The sequence below is a fragment of the Parasteatoda tepidariorum genome, chromosome 8 (assembly GCF_982258835.1).
Source record: "Parasteatoda tepidariorum strain Cologne lab strain chromosome 8, Ptep-v5.0, whole genome shotgun sequence".
NCBI classification, from domain to species: domain Eukaryota; kingdom Metazoa; phylum Arthropoda; class Arachnida; order Araneae; family Theridiidae; genus Parasteatoda; species Parasteatoda tepidariorum.
Genome location: NC_141762.1, coordinates 90,253,864 through 90,264,804, shown reverse-complemented (window position 1 = coordinate 90,264,804; position 10,941 = coordinate 90,253,864). Strand labels below are relative to the sequence as shown.

General features: G+C 28.8%; 1 protein-coding gene across 1 annotated transcript; it reads left to right on the top strand.

Moving 5' to 3' along the window:
- Tom7 (Translocase of outer membrane 7) lies at window positions 1–5,283 on the top strand. Its single transcript, XM_087169331.1, has 3 exons — window positions 1–609; window positions 2,640–2,688; window positions 5,115–5,283. Exons 1-3 carry the CDS (start codon window positions 516–518, stop codon window positions 5,128–5,130), a joined length of 159 nt encoding a protein of 52 aa, XP_087025457.1. The 5' UTR covers window positions 1–515; the 3' UTR covers window positions 5,131–5,283.
- Window positions 5,284–10,941: the final 5,658 nt, after the last annotated feature.

Genomic DNA, 10,941 nt, shown 5'->3' with positions numbered 1-10,941 from the left:
ATAGAGGAAGGAAGTACGTTAGTTTCTCCCTTGATGTTCACACAGATTAAAATCTTTTAGGTTGGAAAACTATAAGGAACTGAAAACTGCATTAAACATAGTTCTAAAGAAAAGTATCACAGGAATTTTAAAAAATATTTTTATTAGATAAAAAGGGAAAATATCGCAGAACATTCCTTTATAAATGAAAAGAGGAGGAGAGGGAAGGGAGAAGGACTAAAGGCATGAAACCGACCTCTCCCCAGATGGCGTATTCGAGTGTTGCGATCGCCAATAGCAAATAATAAAACTGTTTAGAATAAAATTTGTGGCAGTAGAAATAGGGTTTAAAGTTATTATTGAGAGTAAACTAAGCTATAAGCTGAACTTTTTCAAGTTTAAAATATTTCCTTTTGAGTTTCTGCATCAAATAAATAATCACGTTTTTACTTAAAAGTTTTGTTAGAAAGTACTGAAAAATATTACGTAAAATTTACTTAAAGTAAAGATTTCCTTGAATTTTAGGTAATTCAGTCATGAATCCTGAAACAAAAAATCGTTTAAATCATGTACTTTCTGTTTTTAAATTCACATTCCATTGGGGATTCATCCCAACGGTACTTTATTTAGGTAAATATTTTTCTCTTACTATTTTATGTAAATTTTGATTGTGATGAGATGTAAAAAAGAAGCATTATAAATTTATGATCTTCAAGTTCTTTTATGTAAATAAATTATATTGCGTTTGAGAAGGTGCGAAACTTTATCTGGGATAAAATTATCTTCCAACTCTTCAAAAACAAAATTCGAAAAGATTTCGTCAGTAAGTCGTCAACGTTTGTTAACAGACATGGTATTTCCAATAAAAATTTACAATTTTCTACCCCTCTTATTCTGATAAATTTTTTTGATCTTGCTCAAAATAGGGAAAATGTCTAAAAGTGAGATTTTCTAATTGTACATATTGGAGATAGAAATAGTAGGAAAAAGGAAGATTATATCGACAGTAAAAACTCCAAGAGACGCTCAATTCATCATTCTGACAATATTTTTGTATCAATACGTAATTGGCTCCTTGCAAGGGTACTCGCAAAAATTTAAAAAAACATATAAAATTTGTAAAGGGTTGGCTAAAATTTATACCTTTAAGTTAGTCCCTTTCTGAGATGTTTCTTTGAGTTGCAGGCCACTGTTCAGTTTTTGCCAAAGTTTGGCAGTTTTTTTTTTTTTTTTTTTGCACAGACACTACTGAAGTTGGAGGAAGGACCAAAACGAAGTCTTAAACTCTCAACCACCACTGAGCAAACCACTACATATTTGTTTTTTCTTCTTAATTTTTGGAATATGGAAATATACCCTCAAATTTACTGAGGTGTTCTATAATTTTTATCAGATTGTCAACTTTTGTTACTTTAACATTCTATTCTTCAACGATTTTTCATTTATCTTTAAAACTTATAATAACTTGATGTTTTCATTTTATTTTATGTTTTATATAATTTTCCTCTTAATTACAACTTATTTTCCTCTTAATAAACAACGCGTGTTATGTACCTATAATAGGAGATATTTCCATATTGGTACCTGTTCACCCAATTCCCCCAATTTCTTGGTGTTCGAATATCTGAATTTGTAACAAAATCCCCACTCACAGTCATATTTGATTAAAATTTAAAATGTTTTTATCGTGTTCTTTCAAAAAATGAAAGTAAAAACATAATTTCTAGAGCAAATTATCTTTTAAACTTCTGTGATTTTAGAATTTTTGTTATTATTATTTTTTTAATTAATTTAATATTCCAGCTGAAGCAAGCCAGTTATTGGCGAATTTTTTTATTCCGAAATAAGAGCAGAATAATCGAGAGTATTTCTTTCCTTTCCGATGAACAAGGAAAGTATCTGTAGCATGTAATTCTGCAGAAAGAAAGAAAAAAAAAAAGATTTGCTTTTGTATTTTTTTCAGCATTTTTATTCCTTCAACTCTTTCTTTACTCTGTTTTTTAAATTTAAAATCTATAAATATGAAGATGCAGAGTTGACAGTTATGGTTATACCTATCATTTCAATGAATGTTATTATAATGCTCTTTTAAATTTAGTGTTGTGTTTTTGTCAGAGAAAATAGTAACTTTGTTAAGTCATGAAAAATTCTTGGAATTAGTCATGAATTTGAAAATCTAAAATGTAGCAGATACCCTGTATAAAATACACGTATAGTTGTCTGTCTGGCAGTGGCAATGACTGTTGCTTGCTGAATTTGTTCTATTCTGGTGACGAAGTGGTTTTTTATGAGATGCTACCCAGTTGTCCTCAAAACTTGTTGCTCATATTGTTGTAAATACTAACATAGAAATCTTATTGCATATAACTAAATTAATGCTATCACATATAATAAACATCTATATATTTTTTATGAACATTTCATTTATGTAGTGTTATATTACTTGGCAACAAAATGGTGATTTATCTAATTTACAAAGTTTCAACGTATTTTGATGTTTCATTTAGAGCTGTATAATTGAAAAGTAATGATGTTAACTACTTTTTTAAATATTACACTGCCTATTAAAGAACATTCAAAACTAATTTTCAATAATATTTTCTAAATACATTTATTTATTATAATGTAATGTTCTTCTAATTATTTATTTTCATTGATAGGTTATAAAAAAGGTGCTGATCCTGGAATGCCTGAATTAACTCCATTAAGGTAAGTTTACATTTTTATGATTTCAATGATAACTTTAAATTTGTGATCAGAATTATTAAAAAAACTATTAATTTTTAAAATTATTAGTTGTTTTAATTCTTAGTTCGTATTTATCTAAATTTTCTTTCTGTACTCTGCTTTTCCATTTTATCATTCGCAGAGATGCCAACTGCCCTGCTTTCTTGAAAAATTTTAATAAATTGGTTGTGAAATAAATAGTCAAACTTGTAAAATAAGGATAATTATGCACACTCTTTAAAAGTGTCACTGGGAGTTGACTGCAATTAAGTTGCTTTTCATATGATATTTTGAATTTTTGATTTGTAGTGGTTGAAACATTGCTTTAAATGAAAAATGCTAAACTAAAAATAACTTAAATTTATTTATCTCCACTTTGTATAAAAATATAAAACATTTTTTTATAAAGCGGAGTAAGTTGGCATCATTGCATTAGCATTGCTTGAAACTTGAAGGTTATTTAGGGAAAGGATGGAAGGAAGGAAAAGAGTAGGAAGGTTCGTTATGGAAGGTGCCCTGAGAGTAGGTGGGCGCAGCCTCTATAGGGTGCTGTGATATATATATATATTGCACCCCTGCAAGAAAAGTGACACAAGTAAAAAAACAGCAATTCTGAGGTTATGTCAATAAAAAATCTGTATGAAGTGCCCCACCAAACTCAAAAAGTGTCTCATCTCTAGATTGTACTATTTCAGACTAAGTTTTATAGTGTTATTGATTGTTAAAAGTTGTTTCTCAAATGCTGTTTTTTGGCTTGTATCACTTTTCTTACCGGGGTGCAATGTATGTGTGTGTAGATGGGGATAAGTGGTTTAATGTGGTGTGTGCAATCATGAAATAGAATGCATGGGTAATATAGAAGGAACATTTTTTTTCTTCTAGTTCTGCTAAATATGGGAATAAACTTTTTTTCCAAGAAAAGAGGAATATTTTTGTATAGGGGCATGGCAGAACTTCATGAATGGTTTACTGCACATATAAACAGAATGCCCCTATGACTGTAAATAGGATAAGGTGACAGAATGACTCTTTAAATCAGGGAAGGGTCAAAAATTAAAACCAGGGTTATTGCATCAATGAGGTGGGGTGGGTGTTATTTTCTATGAACTTGCAGTTCGTTATACTGTGACCCTCGACTTTCTTGCACCCCCCTTGTGATTGGGGGGGGGGTTGTTATTCTCATGAAAGGGTGATGAACAGCAAATGATTCTGATGAATGCTAAATAAAATTTTATTATAAATAATTTTATTATTATGGTTAGTACTGTGGTTAGTACATATTAGTGGTTAGTACTGTGGATCCCCATTGGACCAATATTAACTAATCTTGGCTTAATAAGGGTTCAAAAGGTCATTATTTTCTGATATCGGCTGTGTATAGATCTGCCCGGTTCACTGATATTTTTCAGTCACTTTACAACCAATATCGGCCTTATATAGAATTGTCAGAGTCATTCTATATTCATTATTCAACCAACATAGGCCCTATTTTGACCCCATAAGGAACGACATAAGCATAAGCCCTATACAGGATTAAAAATTCTAGACATCATAATATTAGTTCATCGGATGCAGGATTATACAGGACTCATATTGAGCCCAACTGGAGCCAAGGTAGAATTGTTGCTAGGGTGTTTATTATATGTAATTTTTTTCTACAGAAAGTAGAAATTGAAAGAACAGTTGAAAGATGCACTGGGAGAGGACTAGTTTATTCCTTTTGGGGGAGATTTTATAAAGTGGTTGGTAGTAAAATACGCTAAAGCAAGATGAATTTTCTTAAAATTAAGCTACTATGCTGATACTTTATAAACTGTCACCCTAAACCCTAAAATATTGTTCTTCTCTATACTAGCTAGCAGCTATGCATTAACAATCATTGTATTCAAATCATTAATATAATTGGATTGGAATAAATTAATTTTATTATTATTTTTTTAAATCGATAAGAAAATACTGACTGTATATTTATAAAAATGTTTTTAATTCAAATTTAATGCATTATATTTTATTTATTTTTTAAAAGTTTTTTTCTGAGATTTTAATATATTTGAGATTTAAATTTCAAAATGACATAGGTATATTTTTATTATTTCCATTCTAAGAATAGATGTGAGCTGAATCCATTACTTCTCATTTCTATTGTGAGGAAAGCAGCTTATGTCTAGCACGTCATCTTTAGACTTGCAAAAAAAGGATGGAATAAACAAAAACAGACATTATTTTTGTAGTAAAAAAATAAATACACTAAGAAAATTTTTTAATTTTTTTCCCCATTATAAAAAATCCCCTCTTTCATCAATATAGCTAATTTGGACATTTGATTAAGGAAGTCAGTTTCTCTTTTATTATTGTTTCTTTACCTTAATGATAGTAAAATCAATGTTTTTTTTCCTCCTTCTCTCTAGCTTATTGTGGCAATGATTAATGTGAAATGATCAATATTATAGAAGATACTTAGTTGGAAGATCATTCAAATGACAATGTAGATCATTGTAAATGGAATATGTTCAACCCTTATATTCTGTTTGTTACTTTTGTATTATTGGAAGCATGCAATAAATTATAACATCTGTATTATAGTATATGTATTTCTTTAGAGTTTAATGAATGAAATTGTTTAATGATTGATTCATTCTATTTTTGAACAATTTGATCTTCTGAATTTAATTGTCAATCATTGAATTTTTTTGGCTACAATTTTTCTCCTGCAAGTCAAATCTTTCTGAAACAAATTATGGAATATGCTGTTTAAAATAGATTATAAAATCGAGTATGCTTTATTTCTTATAGACGCAGTATAATTTATTAATATGTATTCTAAAAGTTGTGGAGTTTTTTTTCTCGTTCCCCTGTGGACTGAGCGTAAAGACATGGTTCCCAGTAGAGCACCGAAGTCAGACGTCTCTCGCTGTGGTCAATAAGCGGGTGGGTGACCACTTTGATCAGCCTACGGGTGCGTCGTATTGGTACTCGTTAAACTGTTCGACTGTAAAGTGCTCAACTTCGCTCTCAGGTCGTCGGGTAGCCAAAGCGGGGCTGCCATCCCCTCTGCAGAGGCTAAAAATTGCGATGGCATGTCTTCGGATCATCTTTAGGGATGTTTCCCAGGCCGTCGCCAATCACCCGTTGTGCAACTCTAGAGGGATGTAAATAAAATACCTATCTACAATTTTGTGAAAATGAAAAGCGTTTGTGGTCTTAATTTTTTAATATTTTAAATGTTGCATTACCTGGGCTCATAAAAATTTACAAAAACTGAGAATAAGGCAGTGATTTTGATAATTTACGTCTAGGTGGGTAAATGTCGCCAAAGTTGCGATTTTTTAAAAGATTTAAGTTATTTTTCTGTTCTAAAGTCCAGATAATTTTTCAAGGCAAGACTATATATAAAGTTTAAAATCATCGCATTGTTTCAAGTGTATGGCACTTCAACTAAGGCTGGTTTTTATTTTCCTTGATGACAGAGCTTCGAAAGGCACTGTTAAATATGTAGTAATTGTATATAAATGAAATTTTTGTCCCTGTTAAAGTAGATAAATATATATATTTTTTTACTTTATGCAACCTGATCTAAATATGTATTTAATTTGATATTCAATTGACAAATTAGATCTTTGCCTTTTCAAAATTGATGAGGATGTTGAGCATAGATGAAAGAAGTTAGATAATTTATTCGATGTGTAGTTCGAAGAATTATATAACAATTTTTATCACTTTAGTTAGAGATATTAAATATTTTAGTTCAAATATTTTTACTAAATAAGCATTAATGCATTTTATCAGAGCTTTGATTTGTAAATGGGAAGAGAAAAATCTGATTTTTAAAAAAAAAATATGATTTTTCCCAATCCTGACGTAAAGATATTCTAACTAACTAATCAATTCAAGAAAGTAATTATGTCATGTTATTATAATATAATTGGTCAAAATTTTTCAACATTATTGTTTTTTTAAAAAAAATTCCATCACAAAAAGAATAGGAATAGTTTGAATTTTAGAGCTAATGTTTTGTAATTATTTAAAAGGTTAGAAACACGAGGAAAGTTGCCTTTTGCTTTATTAGTTTTATAACAGAAATATTCAGTATGGATATGATGTAGTTTAAAATAGAGCAATATAGTAAAAAAGTTTATTAGTACTATTAGAACCAGATAATTAGTATGCTGAGATATTTAGGAGCTTGGTATGGTTTGGTACAAGTTATGATTTCTTATTGCATTTTTGATTGTGGGCAATATATAATTGCCTCATTTAGTGCAAGAACTGGACATAAATGTGAAATCTGTGTGTGTGTTGTCTTTTCTGATATGATTTGGCTCATTCGAGAAACTTGTGAATCTTCACTTATTGCATTAAGTTTCTCAATTTCCTTCTAGAACAGATAACTAAACAAAATTTATCTAGAATGGTAATTCAATTAGTAGCTCCTTATTGCAGTGCGATCTTGAATTACATTTTATAATAATAAACTAGACTACCACTCATAAATTTTAAAATTAGAGGTATATTGTAGTAAAATATACAAATCCCAGTATCCTGTAAATTAAAAAAAAAATTGTATGATCTTTTTAAGTATGTATAATATTTTTATTTAGTTATTAATTAATTATTATTTTAATGTTTTTTTTTATTTTTGAAAAATTTATTAATTTGTAGATAATTTTGTTTCCATGTGTAAAAATGTGAAGAAAAATTTCTAGTGTTTACAAGTCTACAAAAAAAAGCACTACTCTGGGATAATTTGAATTTTTTATTTTAATACCATGTATGAATTATGAAAAGGTAATATAATAAAAGAGGATTATTGCTGCCTCTAATTAGGATTTGTTATGTGTGAAAAGGACAAGTTGCGCTAGATGGCGCAAAATAGAGAAATAATTCCTTTTTTCGAGACAATCGTTTATCTTCTATAGTAACTTTTGTAGGTTGCGATAGATTGAAATATTCAAAATTTTAAAAAAGATAATTTTCCCAAAAATTTAAAGTACAGACTCGATAACTTAAATAGTTCCCAAAAATAGTAGGATTTTTTAAATGTTCCTATAATTTTTTTTTTTTTTTTGTAATTGAAGCCCAAATACATTTACCCTATTTTGCTTATCATGAAATCAGTGAAAAACATAGTTTTGACAAAGATAACAAAATGAATTTTTCTTAATAGACGCGTTAATGTTAATGTATGAGACACATACCAATATTATATTAAATATCTAGCTTTTTTTGGCGCAGTATGAAATATGAGAATCATTATGCACTTTACTCTGGCATTGTATTATGGGGTTGAAGCCAATTTTTGAAGGAGAGGAAATAAAATTACACAGTCAAAATAGTTGTCTAAATTTCACAAATAAGAAAAAAAGATTTTCTCATATGCGCTAAATACCGGCAAAAAGTTTATTTATTTTATAAATTTTTTTTCTACCTTTAAGGAATTTAAATCCATAATAATTTATAAAAATTTTCTTTATTCGTCTGAAATATTAAGGGGAACTTTTAAGAGATTACTAACTATTGAGGGGGACACATACCCACAGTCCCCGCCGCCAACGATGCCAATGCATTGTTTATAATTTTTAGGCATGCTATAGAATGAGTAAGAAATTAAGATCATAATAAGACTATTATTTAAAAGACGTTCATTCCTCGAAATTATATAAATGATATTTTGAAAAGTAACAAAATGTCGTTATAAAGGTTGGGAGGCCTGTTATATATTTGTTATCGTCAATTTATAGAATGCTGGTGTTCTATGAATATTTAGTTATTTATGAAATAAATGCTTGATGCATTTTATTGGTTTATCATTAGCATTCCGCAGCATGCTAATGTATGAAAGATTTGTATTATTATTTTTTTTATATATATTCTTTTACGTATATTGAGTGAGAGCAGTTTAAGTATGATGATACTGCTCTGTTCAGCCATAACAAAATTTTTGACAAGCAATGTAGCTATAGTTAAATTTAAATTAATTATGGCTAATTCAGCCTTGTATTTTAGAATTCCTCAGATTATTTTCATTCATCATGTTTAGAAAAGGTTCTAAAATAGAGTTACTGGGTCCCTATACACTTTTAAAACAGTACTTCGCCTTATTGCTTTCGAGAAAATAAATTTACTATTTCTCTAATTTTAAGGAAAAAAAAATTTTTTTTTTTGTTCGATTCAGTAGCGTGGGCATAGTTACAACTGAAGTGAACTGAAGAAAATCTGATGCAGTCCAGACTTGTAATTATACGTTTCTATCTTATTTATCTAGCCCTGCTAGACACAATCTGAGATTAGTAACAACAGCAATTATACGTTTATTGTTCGAATTATTTATAAGTTTAAAAAAGTGTCTTGTTTGTCAGAACTGTGGTAAGATTCATAATAAGTTATATACGTTTATCTTTTAAATATCTAATTTCGAAGTTATAAGAATTCTGCAAATAAATAATAAATAGCCAATTTTCTATCTTTATGTTTCAATAGTTACGATTTATCAAACATTATACTGAATGGCTGTTTTGTTTGTATATCATAAATCTATTCTCATATCAAATTTCATCCAAACCTATTCCATAGTTCGAAAGTTATTGAATAAAGATGAAAATTCTATTCTTTTGGAACTGCAGTCTGATTACGTGAAAAAAAGCAAATTAAATGTAAAATTATTTGACTTAAAAAATTAATATATTAAGTAATTGCCTTCTTGCCATCACATATTTGCAATTTAAGTAATAATATTTTTTCTAAAACTCTTAAGTGGTGTTATTTTTAATTTAAAGTGAAATCTAAAAATCAAGTGTTTTGTTAGCTTAAATTAAATCCATATCTTTGTTTTATAGTCTGATACATTTCGGAGCTTTTTTATACTTCATGGAACGCAACGAGCACAAGGGACCAGAAATAATTGAAATTGTTTGAATTGTTCTTCCCTCTAACAATCCAGATCACCTAAAAATCAGACATTTCCAAAACGTGATCTTTCCCAGAAAATTTAAAAAAAAGAAAACAAAAATCACTTTTTTTTTCTTCTTCTTTTTGAACCACTTTTGTATTTTTATTTCGATTTATTTGATTCGAATCATGCATATAAAAATTCACCATTAAATTACCACTCTAAAAATACTATTTGGAATACTGTTCTCAGATGTATAGACTTATATGTTGATGCAAGTGCAATTCAAGCACGTACAGTCTATCAGTATGTCATATAAAAATAATATACATATTTACATTTTTAGGTATTCAAACTTGTTTCAAGGGAAGTTTTTGTTCCGCTAAATTAAAACTCCCAATTTACATTCATATTCAAATTTACTCGATTCTCGTTTGCAGCTTAAAACTGTCAAAGCGTTTTCGTGCAATCACAGATTATTTGCTTTAGAATTATTTTAATAATCATTAAATTGTCGACAATTTTAGTTTTTTTTTTTTTTTTAAATTTTGTTAAGAATTTATAATTATTATGTATCAACAAAAAACGTATATTTATGAATAAAAGTTGAATAAAAAAAAGAGCAGATGTTGTCTGTTGCCAATTTTAGAATAAAAAATATAATATGTATATAAATAAAAAAAAACTGCGCTGTATCGTTTGATTTTTTTTCTCTTTTTTAAAATCTTTTTTAAAGCCCGTGAGATCCTGCATTTGATAAAAAAAAAATATTTTAAAAAAAATGTTCTTTTCAATAACTTTAAACGACAACAGCTAGTTAAAAAAAAAATCGTCTGCGGCGAAAAAGCGCTTAAATGCCATCTGCTCATAAAGAGCTTTAACAAAATCCTATTGGGCTTGAAAGTTTTAAAGCAGTCTCCCCCCCCCCCCTTCTTCTGACGGCTCTCGATTTTTAAAATCCGTTACAGGAGAAAAAGTGTAATATTAGGCATCCCCACCCCCTCTTTTTTAAATGTTATGCTCTGAATGGGGAAGGGGGAATAGAGGAGTGAAAATGAAAGTAGGGGTTGCTCCCCCATTCCAACAATCACACATGTCTTCCGGGTTCATATTCCAGACACACGAATTTCGTTTTTACTTTAAATATCATTTAAGCTTTGATTAAACGAAGTTTTTTATTTTAATGAAAATGAAATATTCGGGCTGAAACTGAACAAATAATCTTTAAAAATATTATACGAGGAAGAGCATATATATATAGAAAGATAAATTATTTGTCTATGTACTTTATAAATTTCTTTCATGCATTTTTTTTCTCCCTTTCTTTATAAGTTGCATGCATTTTAAAT